Source organism: Dendropsophus ebraccatus, chromosome 5 (genome assembly GCF_027789765.1).
Source record: "Dendropsophus ebraccatus isolate aDenEbr1 chromosome 5, aDenEbr1.pat, whole genome shotgun sequence".
Taxonomy (NCBI): domain Eukaryota; kingdom Metazoa; phylum Chordata; class Amphibia; order Anura; family Hylidae; genus Dendropsophus; species Dendropsophus ebraccatus.
The window spans coordinates 15,511,183-15,531,242 of record NC_091458.1 but is presented as its reverse complement, the minus strand read 5'-3'; the positions used below and the strand labels follow the sequence as shown (position 1 = coordinate 15,531,242).

Here is a 20,060-nt window from a genome sequence, read left to right as displayed (position 1 = left end):
ATCTTCTGCCCCTGCAGAAGATTTTACATAGGATCCACCATCAGGAGCTTCTTCAAAAGGTTTCAGGAGCACCTAAGGTCCATAAGAACGGGACAAGGCTGTCATCGCTTGATAGAGCACATCAGGACTGCTCACAACAGCGACCCCAATACCTTATCCTTTGCCGGCATTGAAAGGGTTAATTCCTGGATCCCGGGCACGGACAGACACAAACTCCTTCTAAGGAAAGAAGCTAAATGGATTGCACGCACTGATGCCCTGGGAGGACTTGGACTAAATGAAAGAAATGAACTCGTAGCCTTCCTGTAAACATAGTAGTGATGCATGTTTCTTTCAGCCAGACAGCGCTCGTCACGGAAGACACGCCCCCCACAGAGTGATAGACTACACAGCGATCCGGCAGCCCCAGGGAGCCGTAGATCTCTAATACTCTGTTCTCACCCGTAAATCCACGGAGCGTGACAGCTCAATCTGAGATAGCAGCCTCACAGGCTAGCATATGTATATCACTACCTTCCCTCAATGAGCCTTACGCAATGTGTTATTGTATCGGCTCTGCGAACCCTATTAGTACGCAAACCATTCATTATTGTCAGTAGCACTGATTTATAAGTGCAATAACTATCCCATTTGTTCCTCAGATCCCCACATCTTGTTGTAATTGTTTTTATTGTAACACTTGTTCACTTGGTGTCATGTTTTGGAATACGTGTATCACACACACCCCCTCATCGGTGACGTCAGAAGAAGAGGCTTTAAACTGACAACCGATTCAAACCCCCGGAGGCTAGACGAAGCGGGAAAGTTAACCCGCGAAACGGCCGTCGCCACGGTGCACAGCACCTCTGGACCTGTCTCCCCCTGCCCTGAGCTTATCTGCAAGATGACATCTTACCAATAAATCATCACAACTGCATTAACCCGGTGAGTGCCGCTGGTCTTTACTTCCTCAATGGCTTGTGCTGATTAAATGAACTGCTTTCTCATTTACGCTGAGCACCACTGTAATGCATGGATGTCACTGAGATTACTCAGCCAACAAAGACTACAACGCTCCTCATCTCACAAAGACACTTAATCTGAAAACATAAACAGCTCCACACAAATCACGGGTCACTGATAGTGCCAACACATCTATTTGCTTGTGCTTATAGTAGTTATATTCCTGTATATAGGAACAGTATTATAGTAGTTATATTCCTGTATATAGGAGCAGTATTATAGTAGTTATATTCCTGTATATAGGAGCAGTAATATAGTAGTTATATTCCTGGATATAGGGAGCAGTATTATAGTAGTTATATTCCTGTATATAGGGGGCAGTATTATAGTAGTTATATTCTTGTATATAGGAGCAGTATTATAGTAGTTATATTCTTGTATATAGGGAGCAGTATGATAGTAGTTATATTCTTGTACATAGGGTGCAGTATTATAGTAGTTATATTCCTGTATATAGGGAGCAGTATTATAATAGTTATATTCCTGTATATAGGAGCAGTATTATAATAGTTATATTCCTGTATATAGGGGCAGTATTACAGTAGTTATATTCTTGTATATAGGAGCAGTGTTATAGTAGTTATATCCCTGTATATAGGAGCAGTATTATAGTAGTTACGTTCTTATACTTAGGGGCAGTATTATAGTAATTGAATTCCTGTCTATAGGTTATTTGGCTCTCGGACCATGAGAGACCCTTCGTACAACAGCTGGCTCCAGATTTTCAACAAGCCTCTAACATCAAAAGAGACCCTAAGTTCATGAAGGACAGGGACATCACCTTCATCAACCTGAGGTATACGGAGGTTAACCAAGAAGACATCAGGTATATCCCTCAACTTGATGGAAATAACAAGGAGAGTCCAGTATGTCAGAGATATTAGCGGTCAGGATGGTGTCTGGTATTAATTATAGGGATATAGACGTCTCTCTTCTCTGTGTTATCCATTAGTGAGTACAGGGAGATCTCTGCAGCTATTGGAGAACGCTTCATTCGCTTTCTCCTTGTTCTTTGCAGGGAGTACAGATCTCACAACTTGACCCTCAACACCTACACGGTGAACCAGCCCTGGTTGTTCTCGGTGCTGTGGTGCGCCGGCATTGAGTCCGTCACCTCTGACGCCTCTCCCATCCTCAGTAAGGTGCCTTTCCCCGTCTGGTTACTGGTAAGTGTATGACTCCAGGTATTTTCCAGTCACTACTCTATATAAGCCATATAGACAAGTCTGCTCGTACGGGCGCCATGTTGGTTTTTCCAATATATAGAAACTACTACATTGCCAATTGGTTCCTGAACCTGGAATGAAAGGAAATCTGTCTCATCCTGGGGTTGTATAACTTATTGGAGTGTAAATATTCTCGCCGTTTGCCGCAATGATCCGGAATGTGCTGAATATCTGCGGGTTTAGCTGTGACAGTCAGGTGTTCCGGTTATCACCCATATCGTCCATGTAATGGCGGCCTCCCCGCTGTAGTGGTCTTTTCTATGTATTTTATATTACAGCATACCTCCATCTCTCCTCCCTTACTTTGTAGACATGTTATAAATTGGGGGTCTCGTTTCTTAGACCCCCACAATTTCTGGATATAGATGGTGTTGCAGGTCACTTACCGCATCCTCCAACCTATGTCAGGAGAAAAATTGGGAGTAAACCATTAGCGATCGTGGAGGTTTCGACTTCTGACATGTCAAACTTCTAAAACTCTAAAGGGGTTATCCAACCTTTGAAAAATATGGCTGCTTTTTTTTCCAGAAACAGCACCACCCCTGTCCTCAGTTAGGGTGTGGTATGGCAGCTCAGTTCCTATGAAGTGAATGGTGCTGAATTGTAATATCACATACCACCTGACGACGGGGGTGGCGCTGTTTTGCTGGAAAGTAGCTGTACTTTAAGTAGAGTATGGATAATAAAAAGTGTTGAGCCCCAATGTAACAAGTAGTGGAGATCAGACCGCCATAGAGTCCAGTAGTCACTGATCCTCACTATGTGTAATGGAGCAGAGCAGCAGTGTACAGCATGGTGTAGCCTGCGGATACAGCCGACTGACCAGAGGTAAAATGAGGATGACTATAGAGAGCTGACGTCATGAGGCGGGGGCTCCACGTCCACACACGGCTAAACCCCCCTATTTCTCTGTATGTTTCAGCCTCCAGATGAATACTCGCTCATATGGATCACGTCGGATATCATATCATTCACTGTAATTATAGGAGTGTTTATCCTGCAGAAGTAAGTGACCCCCCTGCTCTTCCTGTTCTCTACACACACCAGATTACCTTCTACACTTTAAGAGTTAACATAACACAGTGAGATGAATGAGCCAAAGCCTTAAAGGGGCCACGCAGCGTAAAGCTGGCGCCGTGTTATTCCCGGTTATTGATCTGATCACTGTGATGGTGGATGTGACCCGCACCATGTGGTGGTGGTGGTGGTCCCACAGCTAAGGTCTGAGGGTCACAGGTGCCGTTGTTACGTTGGGGGTGTATACTGGCACGCATAGAAGTCACCTGACTCAGGATTGTAGGTTAGAGTCACATGATCCCTTTGGCTCATCTTATTGGTTGAGTATGCCCACAGTGGCATTCCAGCTCCTGGCACGTATCACTAACCAAGTGCAATGGCGGTTGCTGTATTGATGGATTCCCTTTTAAGCGGCCATAACGTCTAGTGCTAATCTCCATATACCCCCCAATAAGTCCCTCACCCCAGAGGTATGTCATTGTTACACATACCTGATATCAGTCAGAAACAGTGCCACCCCTCTCCACAGGTTGTGTGTGGTATTGCAGCGCATTCCCATTAACCTTAATAGAAGCTGTAATACCAGACACAACCTGTAGAGTGGCACTAATACTGGAAGAAAGCAGCCATGTATTTATTTCTTTAATGGACGTTTTTTACATTTCCATCTTATCCGCTGCGGGATGACCTCCCATCTATCCTCTCTAGGGGGTTGGTGTCTCCTGGATTGGACACATCATTTAGTCAGTGACCTTTCTTTCAGTTTTGTTGATCTTTAATCTTTTACAATTTCAGGGGAAAACCAGTAATTCTGATCTCTCCGTCCTGTATCATCACTTTATACATGTTATGTGCTGTAATAACCAGGAGACTGTCTTCAGGTGTAAATGGGATTCAGTAACGTCTTCTCTTGCAGTACCACTTGTCACCACCGTGGCAGTATAGTTTTTCATCTACACCTCTGAATTCACAGGTGGACTCTCCTCCTTCTCTGTTAGCTCTCAGGCTGCGCAGTACTGCTGACCCCTGGTGGTCATGTGTCTGTACTGCAGCTGGCATGTGAATAGAAATGGGGAAGATTTATTAAAGGGGTGTAAAGTAGAACTGGCTCAGATGCCCCTAGCAACCAACCAGACTCCACCTTTCATTTTCCAAGGAATCTGTGAAGACTAATAAGTGGAATCTGGTTGCATGGGGCGACTAAGCCAATTCTTCTTCTTTACACTCCTTTGATACATCTCCCCCTTTAAGGTCTTTCCGTAAGTCACTTGGCCCATCGTGACACTGTCAGCAGAGTACCCATCCGCTAAGTGTAGACTTGATCTCCTGGGTCACTATAGGATTGGTCTGGAAGGGATCAGTGGGTTCACTTCTCTGGTCGCCATAGTGGATCTGAACCCAGGTCCTATGTTTCCCAGGGTGCTTACGCCACCTTTAAGTGTTACTTGCTGTTCACAGCCTAGGAGACCCCGTAGGTCTTATACCAGCTATACACATCGGCTATAGTTTTAGGTTTATCATTGATACTCACCCTTCTATATCCAGTGCTAAACAATATTCCAAAAACAGCGCCATTCCTGACCACGGACGTGTCTGGTATTGTAGTTTATCTATATTCTAGTGGGCTGTAATACCAAACGCGGCCAGAGGGGGTGCTGTTACTGGAAAGAAAATAACTCTTTTTCATATATATACATGCAGAGAAAAGCTGAGTGACTATCAGCTATCACAGGGATATGCTCACCTCCTTATTCCCCTCTAGACTGATTCTTTAACTTTTATCTTATACCATCCCTGTCATATGACGTCTTATGCTCCAGTCACATCCAGAGCTGCTTCCTTTCTTTTACCTGTCCCCGTATTCCCTGCTTGTTCAGTGTCTGCACTCCCCTCATGACAAATCGGGTATTGTGCAGTCTCCAGTATAAGAGCTCCTGTTAGGGGGACGTGCGGCTACAGAGCGCAGCTCTGGATGTGACTAGAGGACTCTGCATAAGCGCTATTTAGAAGGGGTTTCCAGGGGTTGTGTATGATATTCCTTTGATATTGCAGCTCATCGGGACATTTGCTATATATGAGTATCCCCGTGGCTTAATGTTTTGCCTCCCTGGTCTTTAAGGGTTAACACCACACAAGTGCGGCCACGTTCCGGCCTACTGTATATGGCTCAATGCTAGTATTATGGCCGCCCCCCTCCATACTCACAATGTGCCTGTGTCTAGAGCAGAATAGAAGGTGTCTGTACGTCTGACAATGGCCGCCCGGCCCCCACTGTATGACTAACGTTTTGCTTTCTTGCCGTGATTTTTACTTTCATAACACTCTGACTTCTTTGCATGTTCCTCTCTCTGCTGCATCCCGGCATCTCACAGCTATCACATAATCAGGTAATTCTGCCGTCCTGCTCCTCAGTCCACCTCTCTGTCTGTCCCAATCTTATCCATCATGGCCGGAGCCCCACAAATCTAGCTTCCTTTTCCTATTTTTTTGTTCCTTTTTGCATCAGCTGTGTATGACGCTCATAGCTGCAGATAGCCAACAGAGAGACAAAATTATAACATGTTTTCCTTCTAAACTCCAGAGTCATAGAGGTTGGGCTGAGCTTCAGTATGCATGCCTTCCCCCTCTTTCCAGCCCTCCGTTTTCCATGATTTATGTATGGTTTGGCTTGTAGTAATGAGCCCCTTCGTTCAATCATTAAGGGTGGGGGAGAGGGAAAATGTGCATGCTGCAGCTCAGCCTGGCCTCTATGACTATGGAGCTGGGAAGGTAAGCAAGATTTTATAACTTTACAAACAGCCATGATCTAAGAGACCAGTCTCATATGTTTCATGTCCTTTTTGGTTATCTGCCTGTGTCTGCCGCTCTGATCATGATGTACGGCTAACAACCTCCCCCTAAAATTATATATATATATATATGCAAATAAGTTTTGTTTTACACAATGGTGCTTCAGTAAAGCTTGAGCGCTATAGAAGATGCCAGACGGATACAGAGACAGCCATTTTGGGAATGATCTGTTATTCCTGTCATGAATCATTTCCCCAAGTAGGTAATCCCATAATAGTGCCCCATATAGTAGTCAGCCCCCCTTCTGTAGAGCCCCATATAGTAGTCAGCCCCCCTCCGTAGAGCCCCATATAGTAGTCAGCCCCCCTCCGTAGAGCCCCATATAGTAGTCAGCTCCCCTCCGTAGAGCCCCATATAGTAGTCAGCCTCCCTCCGTAGAGCCCCATATAGTAGTCAGCCTCTCTCCGTAGAGCCCCATATAGTAGTCAGCCTCCCTCCGTAGAGCCCCATATAGTAGTCAGCCTCCCTCCGTAGAGCCCCATATAGTAGTCAGCCTCCCTCCGTAGAGCCCCATATAGTAGTCAGCCTCCCTCCGTAGAGCCCCATATAGTAGTCAGCCTCCCTCCGTAGAGCCGCATATAGTAGTCAGCTCCCCTCCGTAGAGCATATAGTAGATGGCCCCCTTTATAGTGCCCCATATAGTAGTCGGTCACCGTTTATAGTGCCCCATACAGTAGTCGTCACCTTTAATAGTTCCCCATATACGGTAGTAGTTGGGCCCTCCTCGAATAGTGCCCCATATAGTAGTCAGCTCCCCTCCGTAGAGCCCCATATAGTAGTCAGCCTCCCTCCGTAGAGCCCCATATAGTAGTCAGCCTCCCTCCGTAGAGCCCCATATAGTAGTCAGCCTCCCTCCGTAGAGCCCCATATTAGTAGTCAGCCTCCCTCCGTAGAGCCCCATATTAGTAGTCAGCCCCCCTCCGTAGAGCCCCATATAGTAGTCAGCCCCCCTTCCCAGAGCCCCATATAGTAGTCAGCTCCCCTCCGTAGAGCATATAGTAGATGGCCCCCTTTATAGTGCCCCATACAGTAGTCGTCACCTTTAATAGTTCCCCATATACGGTAGTAGTTGGGCCCTCCTCGAATAGTGCCCCATATAGTAGTCAGACTCTCAGTAGTGCCCCCATGTAAGATCTACATTAGCGTGGTTGGATTCTTGGTGCTGGATAAATTACTACTTGCCAGCAAAAACAATAAATGCTTTCAAATTAACTGGTGTCAAAAAGTAATATAGATTTGTAAGTTCCTTCTATTAATCTCCAGTCTTCCAGTACTTAGCTGCTGTATGTCCTGCAGGAAGTGGTGTATTCTTTCCAGTCTGACACAGTGCTCTCTGCTGCCACCTCTGTCCATGTCAGGAACTGTCCAGAGCAGCAGCAAATCTCCATAGAAAACCTCTCCTGCACATTAGAGGAACGTTTTTCTGATCGGGTATTGGCCCTAAATCCTAAACCTTGTTACAGACTTGGGATCATTGATCAACTCCCCAAAATGGCTGCTTCCCGAAATGACCCATACCCACGAGCAAGAGGAACAATCTTGTCGGCAGAAGCGCTGACCAGGTTTCCTAAGTTTTTTTAAAAATTTCAGGTGAATGGCGGTTGGTCTTTGCGACATGGTATATGTATGGTCGGCCAGCCATACATTAGCCACACATGACGCAAGCCCTGCAGGAAGCTTTTAGGGAACAGAAGAAAAATTTACGTTTTTAACAATTCTAACGTTTTTAAGGACAAGTTTTATCCTCCCTTTTTTTCGAACTTTCCACTGTATTTAGAAATTCAAGATGGTTCTAGAACATACTAATGTACGTAAAAAAAAAAAAATCGCGTACAATGGTTTTCACCAAAATTTCACATTTCACCCGGAAACCTTACAATTGTGTTCTTTCTTTTATTCCTCCTTTTTCTCTGTTTTCACATCTCAGAAATGCATCATCTATGACATCACTATCTCTAAGGCAGCCTGTCCTGAGGGGTGGTTATGTTTCTTGAGGCTAGGTTCACACACAGTATTTTGCAACCAAAACCAGGAGTGGATTGAAACCACAGAAAGGCTCTGTTCACACACTGCTGGAATTTAGTGGATGGATGTTATTTAAAGAGGACCTGTCACCTGGGATTCCAGCGCAGAGCCTGCCCGACCCCTCGTGCAGCCCCGGATACCTCCCCTTTGCTGCAAGTCCCGCTCCTAGACCCGGTCCCCGGATGAAGATATCGGCGCTGGAGCGTGCGCGCACGGCTGCTGGCGGCGAGATCTCCGTCCTTGGACCGGGTCTAGAAGTGGGACTTGCAGCAAAGGGGAGGTATCCGGGGCTGCACCAGGGGTCGGGCAGGCTCTGCGCCGGAATCCCAGGTGACAGGTTCCCTTTAATGGCAAATAACGGCCGTTGTTTTAAAATAACAGTAATTATTTGCCGATAAATGGCAGCCATCTACTTAATTTCAGCAGTGTGTGAACATAGCCTTATTCTGCATACGTTATCTGTTCATCTCATGGCACCCATTTGGTGTCCACCTCTGACTTGATTCTTCTACATTACAATGTGTTATTAGACTCCTCCTTTATTTTGGTGTGTGTGTATATATATATATATATATATATATATATATATATATATATATATATATATAATATAATGCGTTATTAGATTCCTCCTCCTTTATTATAATGTATATATGGACAATGCGTTAATAGACTCCTCATCCTCCTTTATTATAATGTATATGCATACAGTGCCAGTGCCCCCAGGATTCTTTGCTACTTAAAGGAGAAGTCCGGCAAAAATTTTTATTAAAGTATTGTATTGCCCCTCAAAAGTTATACAAATCCCCAATATACACTTATAACGGGAAATGCACATAAAGTGCTTTTTTCCCTGCACTTACTACTGCATCAAGGCTTCACTTCCTGGATAACATGGTGATGTCACTTCCTGGATAACATGGTGATGTCACGACCCGACTCCCAGAGCTGTGATGGCTGTGGCTGCTGGAGAGGATGATTGCAGGGGGATGCTCAGTGTCCCCCCAGTGTCCTGTGTCCCTCTGCCATCATCCTCTCCAGCAGCCACAGCCCGCACAGCTCTAGGAGTCGGGTCGTGACATCACCATGTTATCCAGGAAGTGACATCACCATGTTATCCAGGAAGTGACATCACCATGTTATCCAGGAAGTGAAGCCTTGATGCAGTAGTAAGTGCAGGGGAAAAAAGCACTTTATATGCATTTCCTGTAATAAGTGTATATTGGTAATTTGTATAACTTTTAAGGGGCAATACAATACTTTAATAAAAATTTTTGCTGGACTTCTCCTTTAATGTGGATGTGCAGCAGCTGTAGACTTGCACAGTGAAGGGAGACAACTAGAGGCCATGGGGGAGATTTACCAAAATGGTGTAAAGTGAAACAGGCCCAGTTGCCCCTAGCAACCAATCAGATTCCACCTTTCATTCCTCACAGACTCTTTGGAAAATGAAAGGTGGAATCTGATTGGTTGCCGGGGGCAACTGGGCCTGTTTCACTTTACACCATGTTTGATAAATCTCCTCTATATGTATTACATTGATTTAAAGGGGTTCACACACAAAAAAATCTTTTAAATCAACTGGTGACAGAAAGTGCCAGAGATTTGTAATTTACTTCTATTTAAAAATCTCGAGTCTTCCACTACTTATCAGCTGCTGTATGTCCTACAGGAAGTGGTGTATTCTTCTCAGTCTGACACAGTGCTCTCTACTGCCACCTCTGTCCATGTCAGGAACTGTCCAGAGCAGTGGAAAATCCCCATAGAAAACCTCTCCTGCTCTGGACAGTTCCTGACATGGACAGAGGTGGCAGCAGAGGGCACTGTGTCAGACTGGAGAGAATCTACCTCTTTCTGTAGGGCATACAGCAGCTGATAAGTACTGGAAGACTGGAGATTCTTTAATGGAAATAAATTACAAATCTGTATAACTTTCTGACACCAGGTGATTTTGAAAAAAACTTTCTATATGGAGCCCTCATCAGATCGGCCTAGACAGACTGGATGTGTGTGACCGGCGTTTGGAATATGATTTCTAGTGATTGATCTATAACTTTCCGAAGACACAACGTAGTAATAAATCAATACAAGGAGAGGGGAGAGCGGGGTCTGTTCATGTCTATGAAGCCTCGGTGACTCTGTCATGCCACTGTACCTTCTAGTAATGCTGGGATGGGGAACCTTCCGCCCTCCAGCCGTTGCAAAGCTAAAGCTCTGGCTGTCCAGGCATGATGGGAATTGTAGTTTTGCAACAGCTGGAGGGCGGAAGGTTCCCCTTTTCTATAGTAATGGCTGCTGTGTGTCCCCTAAGTGAAGAAGGAATGGGAGTTGTGTCAGAGGCTTACACTGCTGTGGGGTGTAGAGAATCCACTAATACTATAGAGCGCTCTAGTCTTGGGTAGAAGTGAAAAATTTGCCAATTTTGTGCTGTGCTGATGTCTTGTGACAAGAGACTGTCCGAACCCGAGCGTGCGGCATTCAATTTAGAAATTCAGCCTTTTATTCTATTTCTTTACCTCTCTGCCCCTTCTGTGGGCGGTTCCCGGTGTGATCATGTGACCAGGAAGCAGTAGAGTGCACTGCAGTCCCACCCTTAGTAACGCCTTAGTTACCAGCTCACCTCTCCTGTCTCCCCCCACTGACCTGTATAGAAAGTAGTCCCTCACACAGTTAATACATAGAGCTGTGGGATCTATACTCCCTGGATTACCTTCCCTATTGCCCTCCCCTTTTGTATCCTTACTATTTGAGCCTCATATATTTCCTGTATGCTTTTCTATATGCCGTGTGGGTAAGGCTAGGTTCACACTGCGTTTTCAGCATCCGTTTAACGCATCCGTTTTTTGCAAAAAACGCATGAAAAACGGATTGCAAAAAACGGATTCATTTGTGTGCATCCGTTTTTCCATTGACTTCCATTCTAAAAAAAAAACGGATCCGTTTTTTTTGACGGACCAAAACGGACAAAAAAACGTTGCTGACCCTATTTTTCTGGACGTTAAAAAAAAAACGGATCCGTTAAACGGATGCTGAAAACGCAGTGTGAACCTAGCCTTAAAGAGAGAGCAAATAGTGCCACATATATCCATTCTCTCTGTATACAGTATATGATATCAACACTCCTGGTGAGAAGGCCAGAGCCGGGACTTGTTGGTCTACCTAGAAACCAGCAGAACAAGGAACAGCAGGGGGCGCCACCACTGACCTCATGACAGATGAAGTATTTACACACACACACATATATATATATATATATATATATATATATATATATATATATATATATATATATATATATATATATCTATATCCTATATACAGGGTATCTAGCTGATGGGGGGTCTGACCACTAGGTTCTCCAGTCACGAGGGCAGAGTCAGTGGAGCAGCAGTGCCCATTCATTCTCTATAGGACGTTGGCTATGTGTGGGGGTCCCGTAGATAGTGACAGCCGGGTATGTGCTGTAACCAGTCATGTACCATAGCACTGGTGACTTATGGGATGTATTGTACTCTCTGCATAGATACTAGTCTTACAATGGACATGATGCCACCATGACGCCCCCTGTGCAGCGTTCTTGTGACCATATCCGTGCCAGGCGTGACTGATGTGATGGCTCCTGTCCCCATTCTCTCCTGGAGGTGGTTGCCACCTCAGCTGCCATCTCATGGACATATCACATAGCATTATCCATGGCACTTACCGATACCACGTCGGGATATCCTCACCTCTGTTCCCTCACCACGTCCTGTTCCTCTCCCGGTGTAATCTGGTAACTCCGGCATGTTCGGTGGTAATGTTCTTCTATCCTATATGCAGACGCTCCAGTTGTGTGCTCTTCCCTGACGCCCCTGTGTCCTGTGCACCAGTTTTAACCCTTTGCTGAAGGTCACGTGTCGCTCTGACCTGTGCATCCTCATGTTTGTTCACTTCCCTTTGACCTAGGACGGCTTTGCAGCTTGTCATGCAGTCCTCTCCCCTTTATAGACAGTGCGGTCCGTTTACTGACCATGTATCCTCTGTTTCAGGTGGCGACTGGGCAGCATCAGGACCTATAACCCGGAACAGATCATGCTGAGCGCCGCCGTGCGGAGGACCAGCCGGGACGTCAGGATCATGAAAGAAAAACTCATCTTTTCAGGTGATTTGTGGTGTTTTTATGGTTTTAGTACGTTTTTGTTTAGCTCACGGAGTATTGTCTACACTGGATACAATTGTATGACTTCTCAGGAGTCACCGGTAGAGATGAGCGAACCGGGTTCGTGTTCGAGTCAACTCGAACGTTCGGCATTTGATTAGCTGGGGCTGCTGAACTTGGATAAAGCTCTAAGGTTGTCTGGAAAACATGGATACAACCAATGACTATATCCATGATTTCTACATAGCCTTAGGGCTTTATCCAAGTTCAGCAGCCACCGCTAATCACATGCCGAAAGTTCTGGTTCGGATGGACTAGAGCATGCTCCAGGTTCGCTCATCTCTAGTCACAGGCTTTCTCTATGAGTGGTGGGGGGAGTAGGAGTCACAGGCTTTCTCTATGAGTGGTGGGGGATACAGTAGTCACAGGCTTCTCTATGAGTGGTGGGGGAGCAGGACTCACAGGCTTTCTCTATGAGTGGTGGGGGAGCAGGACTCACAGGCTTTCTCTATGAGTGGTGAGGGAGCAGGACTCACAGGATTTCTCTGAGTGGTGGGGGGAGCAGGACTCAGACTTTCTCTATGAGTGGTGGGGGATACAGGACTCACAGGCTTTCTCTGAGTGGTGGTGGATACAGGACTCACAGGCTTTCTCTATGAGTGGTGGGGGAGCAGGACTTACAGGCAGCAGGTTTTACTTCGACCATAACACCTGGAGAAGGGACGTTGAGAGGACATGTTACTATCTTCATCTTCTTCTCCCTCAGAGATTAATAACAGCATGGACACCCCCGACGAGCTATCGCTGTGCTCTGAAAACCGCTACGAGGGATTCTCCAATGACGCTGTCACTCCAAACACAGACTCCAAAACCAGCAGCAGCAGCCAGAGATTCCAGGAGACCTGACAGAGCGAGCCCTCCTCCATTTTTACAGTGATCTCCACACGAGACTCCTCCCCTTCCTCCTCCTCCTCGGCGTCCACCTCTCTCCCACACAGGGACCTTTTACGGGACTACTTTATGCCAGGATATTGTTTATTTTTGCAGATTTTTGTTCTTTTTCTTAGTTTTGTTGTAAACTCCGGACTGTGAGGTTGTAAATATGTAGAAAATAACTTGATTCCCTTTTTTTTTTTTTTTTTGCCCTTTGTGTATTTTTGTGACTAGGACACAAGCGAGCTCTTGTGGAAATTTTGATGTTTTTTTTGGTTATTTTTTATTTTCCAATTTAAGCCGAGAGAATGTTGAACACAGCCTGATGGAGTCCGTCCCGTCCTTACCGTAATATTGTGAAGTCGTGTATACAGGGAAAAGCACCTTAACTTCTCCGACCGGAGGCGGCCACTTGACAGCACATTTAGCTACAGTATATACACTAAAGGGTTTACAGGATCTGCTATACAGTACACTGCCTCTCCTGGCTGCACAGACTTGTCATTGGCCACGCCCACTCAGGCAGTACGAATAGATTGTAGATATCATTCAACTTAAAGAGACAAACACCAGAGGAAAAGGTGCTAGAATAACATTGTCATGTTCTGTGTACTATGGAGGCGTCTCTGGGAAGGAGAGGAACAGACGTGTTGCCTCCTTCTCCGACATGATGGCCTCCGCTGTGAATACGTAACCAGACTTAGACTGTAGGTTTCCTTCTTATAACTATTCACCGAATTTTAACGTAACTTTGTTTTACCTCTATTCATCTCGAGTTTTATATGATTTATATTTCAGTCACCTTCAGAGCTGCATTCAAAATTCTGCTCCAGTGTGCTAACCAGAGGCCGGCGGAATTCTTTACGCAGCTTTGGAAGCATCTCGAGTATTTGTCATGTAATCGCTCATGATGGATGCAGGACTGGGGGGGAGGGGTAGTATGTACCAAGTTAGATTTTCTATGCAAATTTGTGAAACATTCCTTTAAGTTATAGGCAACGGTGTTAATGGGTGTAGAGACCTTCCTTATAAACAGAGCTTTAAAGCAGTTTGATAGTACAGGTAGCAACATGGTGAGTCACATCCTGTACACCAGGGGGAAAAATACAGCTACTTTCTTAAAAAAAAAAAAAAACAGCGCCACCCATGTCCTCAGGTTGTGTGTGGTATTACAGTTCAGATCCATTCACTTCAATGGAACTGGGCTGCAAAATGCTGTCCATATGAGGACAGGAAGGGTGCTGTGTTCTCTTTTTTTAAAGCCTGGATATTCCCTTTAAGTTGGCTATAGCCTGCATACTGTGCCATGGTTTCTTATTATTAGACATCTATGGAGTAAACCAGGAATATGCATGACCTAAATCCATATGTATTGGGACCCCCATTCAATATGTCCCCTAATCTGTACTGCAGTGATCTCCAACCTCTCTCTCTACTGGAGATGCTGGGAGTTGTGGTGGTGCAACACCTGCCAAAAAGTATCATAAGAGCTTAAGGTTCTTAAAGGGGTATTCCCATCTGACATGTTTTCCTATCCACAGGAGAGGGGATAACTAGCTGATCACAGGGAACTCACTACCTGGGTCCTCCATCATCTTAAGACTGGAAAGCCTAGTGTCCCATTATAATGGAGTGGTGGGTCCCGCATGCCTGCTATCCCCCACTAGGTGGCAGCATAGAGCCGACTCTTTTTTTCTTACTTTCCCCAGTAGACTATAGCATTGTCTATATGTCATCTTACACCTTTATACCCTTAGTCTATATAAGCAGCCAGAAACCCAGTAGTCTGTTTTGTTGATGACATCATGTGACCCCCACCCGAAAACATATTGGAAACCAAGATACGGAGCCATGGATTGGACTTCTATATGGAGATCATTGATTGCTTGGTCTCTCCATAAAGGGCAACACTGGTGTTCACCAGGACTGTACAAATAAAGTTTATTGGTAAAAAAAATGGAATGAATGCTCCTGTGATATAGGAAATGTTATAGATTGATTAGTCAAAGCTTTATTACTCAGTGAGGTGTGTAACAGACAATGCAACCCCAGGAAGTGGGAGCCCCTTTCTTATGTCAGTTTGGCCATCTTGCTCATCTATGTCACATGACTATGTTAAAGGGACAGTCCAGGGTCAATGTATACACTGTGTTATGCCTGGTGCATGACACATGCGAGAATCTATATATATATATATATATATATATATATATATATATATATATATATATATATATATAAACAGATCAAGTTGGTATTGCATCTTATATAATGTCTTCATCTATGAGTGGTCTCCAATCTGTGGGTCCAGCTATAGCAAAACTACATCTCCCAGCATGCCTGGACACCTAACGGTTCTCCAGGCATGCTGGGAGATGTCGTTTTGAAACCGCTGTAGAGATCTCTGCCCAATGGGAAAGCACTGAAGAGAGTAGATTACTTTACAGCAGTGCTGTATCAGACACCTACCACTAGGTGGCACTATGGCTGTTGGTGGTAATGGAATAAACCAATACTTGTACATGAGACTGGTTTACTGTATATTACATCCCTGCTGATAAGATGTGTAAAACTAGATTCCCATGAAGAAGCCGCCCTCATATGCTGGGCCAACACCCCAGGTGACCACCGCACCTTCCTACAACCGTCCCTGGAAAACAGTATTTATTCCGGCGTCTTCTATGATCAGGCTGTGAGGACCTGGGTGCGCTATTGTATTTTGTTTAAGAATAAATGAATTTCATATGGTTTCCTATCATTAATTTGTCTTCTTTATTGTTCCTCCCAATATATGGTATAACCTGGGCATCTCCTGTATATCATGATATATGTACAGCTGGTATAACCTGGGCATCTCCTGTATATCATGATATATATACAGCTGGTATAACCTGGGGATCTCCCGTATATAATTATATATGTACAGCTGGTATAACCTGGGTATCTCCCGTATATAATGATATATGTACAGCTGGTATAACCTGGGCATCTCCCGTATATAATTATATATGTACAGCTGGTATAACCTGGGCATCTCCTGTGTATAATGATATATGTACAGCTGGTATAACCTGGGCATCTCCCGTGTATAATGATATATGTACAGCTGGTATAACCTGGGGATCTCCCGTATATAATGATATATGTACAGCTGGTATAACCTGGGGATCTCCCGTATATAATGATATATGTACAGCTGGTATAACCTGGGGATCTCCCGTATATAATGATATATGTACAGCTGGTATAACCTGGGGATCTCCCGTATATAATGATATATGTACAGCTGGTATAACCCGGGTATCTCCTGTATATAATTATATATGTACAGCTGGTATAACCTGGGGATCTCCCGTATATAATGATATATGTACAGCTGGTATAACCTGGGGATCTCCCGTATATAATGATATATGTACAGCTGGTATAACCTGGGGATCTCTTGTATATAATTATATATGTACAGCTGGTATAACCTGGGTATATCCTGTATATAATTATATATGTACACAGGGCCAGATTAAGGTTGGTGGAGGCCCTGGGCAACAATTTTGTTGCCCCCCCCCCCCCCCCCCCCCATTTTCTTCCCCCACAAATAAACCATGCAGTGATCTATACAGGTGGCTGATTACTGTAGGGGACTTAGCACCTACCCCTCCTCACTCCTGGCTGTATGGCTCAGCATCCTCCTCTGTTCTGCATATGATGGTCCCTAGAGGCTGCAGTCCAGAGGAGGATGCCAGGCCCTAGAGACAGGATGGGGGAGGGGTGAGCATCGCACTGTGTTCCCACTTCAATGCGAGAACACAGCACTTTAGCACTTTCTGTGCTCTCCTGCCCACTGTGTTAGCCACCACAGCTAGCATGTGCAGTTGTGATTCGCAGGCAGAACCTGGACTTTCAAGTCTAGGTCCCATCTTCAGTTCCCAACCATATAAACTACCTGAAGCAGTAAGGAGCACCCAGAAAGTACTTAAAGGCTGTGTATAATCTATAGCGGATATCCTACATGTGAATATACCCTAAGGATCATGGCATATATAGCTGCACATAGGCTATATATACATCATACACTGTACACAGGCAGTATATCATACACTGGAAACAGGCTGTATGTCATATGCCGCGCACAGGCTGTATATCATAGGCTGCACACAGGCTATATACCATACACTGCACACAGGCTGTATATCATACACTGCACACAGGCTGTATATCATACACTGCACACAGGCTATATATCATACACTGTACACAGGCTGTATAGCATACACTGCACACAGGCTATATACCATACACTGCACACAGGCTATATATTATAGGCTGCACACAGGCTATATACCATACACTGCACACAGGCTATATATCATAGGCTGCACACAGGCTACATGTCATATGCTGCATACAGGAGATATATATATATATATATATATATGCCCCTATAGTATGTACCCCTGCTCTGATATGTGCCCCCATAGTATATGCCCTCGGCTTTGATATATGCCCCCATAGTATATGCCCCCTGCTCTGATATATACCCCTATAGTATATACCCCTGCTCTGATATGTGCCCCCATAGTATATGCCCTCGGCTCTGATATATGCCCCCATAGTATATGCCCCCTGCTCTGATATATACCCCTATAGTATATACCCCTGCTCTGATATATGCCCCTATAGTATATATCCCTGCTCTCATATATGCCTCTATAGTATATACCCCTGCTCTGATGTGCCAATACAAAACAAAACCTCATACTCACCTGATCTGGGCAGATGACAGGTCTTCTCTCTTCTGGCTCTTCTCTGTTCCTTCAGCCTGTCAGCCACTGTGACAGATGCTCCAGCATGCTCCATGATGTCACATCCCTGCTGGAGAGATCAGGTTTCCTTGCTGAGGTCCCACGCTGTCTTCCCTCAGTGAGGGGGAGGGGCAAGGGGGAGTGAGGACCTCGGCAGGAGACAGGCACCCGGAAGCTTGACAGGAAGAATCCATTCAAAGACCCACCAGGGGGAGTCTGAGCCTGCCGGGAGGGAGATGCTTACACAGGATTAACCCTACACCTCCCTCCCTCCATGGACAGCATGCAGTGTGGCCAGTGCTGTGTCCAGGTAGGGTTTCCACATGCTTTTTGCACGTGGAACTGGCTCCCAGACACCACTTCTGGGTTTGGGCTGGTGGAGGCCCCCTAGTGGTGGAGGCCACTCGACATGTGCCCCTTGTGCCCTCCCTTTAATCCGGCTCTGTATGTACAGCTGGTATAACCTGGGTATCCCCTGTATACAATTATATATGTACAGCTGGTATAACCTGGGTATATCCTGTATATAATTATATATGTACAGCTGGTATATCCTGTATATAGTTATATATGTACAGCTGGTATAACCTGGGTACCTCCTGTATATAATTAAATATGCACAGCTGGTATAACCTGGGTACCTCCTGTATATAATAATAAAAAAAAAAAGTACAGAGACGCAAAGTACAAATTGAAGCCCCATGCAATCTCTGTCCCAGGGACCCTCACCTGTAGTCCTTCATTTATAGTACTGGTCTCCTCATATGGAGAAGTGAGACTTTATGGACCCTCTAAAGCTTCTGGGCCCTGGTTATTACTGCTCCCTCTCCATCCATGCCCCTAGTTAGATCACCTCTGTGCCTCCATATAGTAGTTAGGCCTCTCTGTGCATGTGGTGTCCCCTGTGTAGCTATATCCCCTATGCAGAGATGCCTCCCCAGTAAATCACATTCCCCATATATGTAATCTACAGGAGCCTTCCAGCTCTCCCTGATGCCAGATGTCACACACCTACACCATCTTTGTTTTCTGAATCCCTTCTATAGTACCCCCCCTCCATCCTCTGAATATTCCCTTACAATATCTTCCAAGCCCTTTAGTAGGTCACCCCCATAGATGGGGCCATTGGTCCTTTATATGTTAAAGGGGTTATCCAGCGCTACAAAACATGGCCACTTTCCCCCTACTGTTGTCTCCAGTTTGGGTGGGGTTTTGAAACTCTGTTCCATTGAAGTAAATGGAACTGAGTTTCAAACACCACCCAATCTGGAGACAAGAGAGGGGAAAAAGTGGCCATGTTTTTGTAGTGCTGGATAACCCCTTTAACCCAACTAGTGCTTCCTCCCCAGGTCTTCCTTGCATAGAGATGGTTCCAGTCCACTGTACTCGGATATCTTTGAGAGTCCCATAGACAGTAAACGAAGAGGCAGCGCATGTATGACCGTCATCCCACCATGTCACTATGGGCGAACCATCACCGCAGTCTTCAATTGGACAATGTAGAGTGATGTTGGGTCCATAGTGAAGGGACCCCAATGTATAGGAGGAGGACTTTACTATTTTATCCCTATAATACTAATTCTAGTATTTATAATGGCAACTTGTTAGAATACTCCCATCTGTATATGCGGTATTGGCCTGTGTAGGGTCTTTTAGGGTGTGTAAATCGGGTATGGGCGTGCTTAATCCTTTATAGATTAAAAATGTAGGCAGATAAGAATTAAAAGTGGAAGTGAATGAGAAACTATGGAGAGATTTATCAAACATGGTGTAAAATGAAACTGGCTCAGTTGCCCCTAGCAACCAATCAGATTCCACCTTTCATTCCTCACAGACTCTTTGGAAAATGAAAGGTGGAATCTGATTGGTTGCTAGGGGCAACTGGGCCAGTTTCACTTTACACCATGTTTGATAAATCTCCCCCCTATATTCTTTTGCCAACTCTTTTTAATGTGAACAGTGTAACTGTCAGCAGCAACTTCCTTTACTCATCAAAATTCTCTCTTCTATGTATCCTGCCAGTAACAACAATGGCGGCGGTTAAACATGGAAGTTAGTGACGTCATT

The 20,060-nt window shown here is 45.0% G+C and overlaps 1 protein-coding gene across 1 annotated transcript in view; it reads left to right on the top strand.

Annotated features, from left to right (window-relative positions):
* The window catches only part of GDPD5 (glycerophosphodiester phosphodiesterase domain containing 5), a 108,216-nt gene extending 92,267 nt beyond the window's left edge, over positions 1 to 15,949 (top strand). The window contains exons 12-16 of the mRNA XM_069969567.1: positions 1,671 to 1,828; positions 2,021 to 2,168; positions 3,151 to 3,233; positions 12,149 to 12,261; positions 13,025 to 15,949. Coding sequence (XP_069825668.1) covers positions 1,671 to 1,828; positions 2,021 to 2,168; positions 3,151 to 3,233; positions 12,149 to 12,261; positions 13,025 to 13,164 — 642 coding nt within the window. The 3' untranslated portion in view covers positions 13,165 to 15,949. The remainder of the gene's footprint in view (positions 1 to 1,670; positions 1,829 to 2,020; positions 2,169 to 3,150; positions 3,234 to 12,148; positions 12,262 to 13,024) is intronic.
* Positions 15,950 to 20,060: the final 4,111 nt, after the last annotated feature.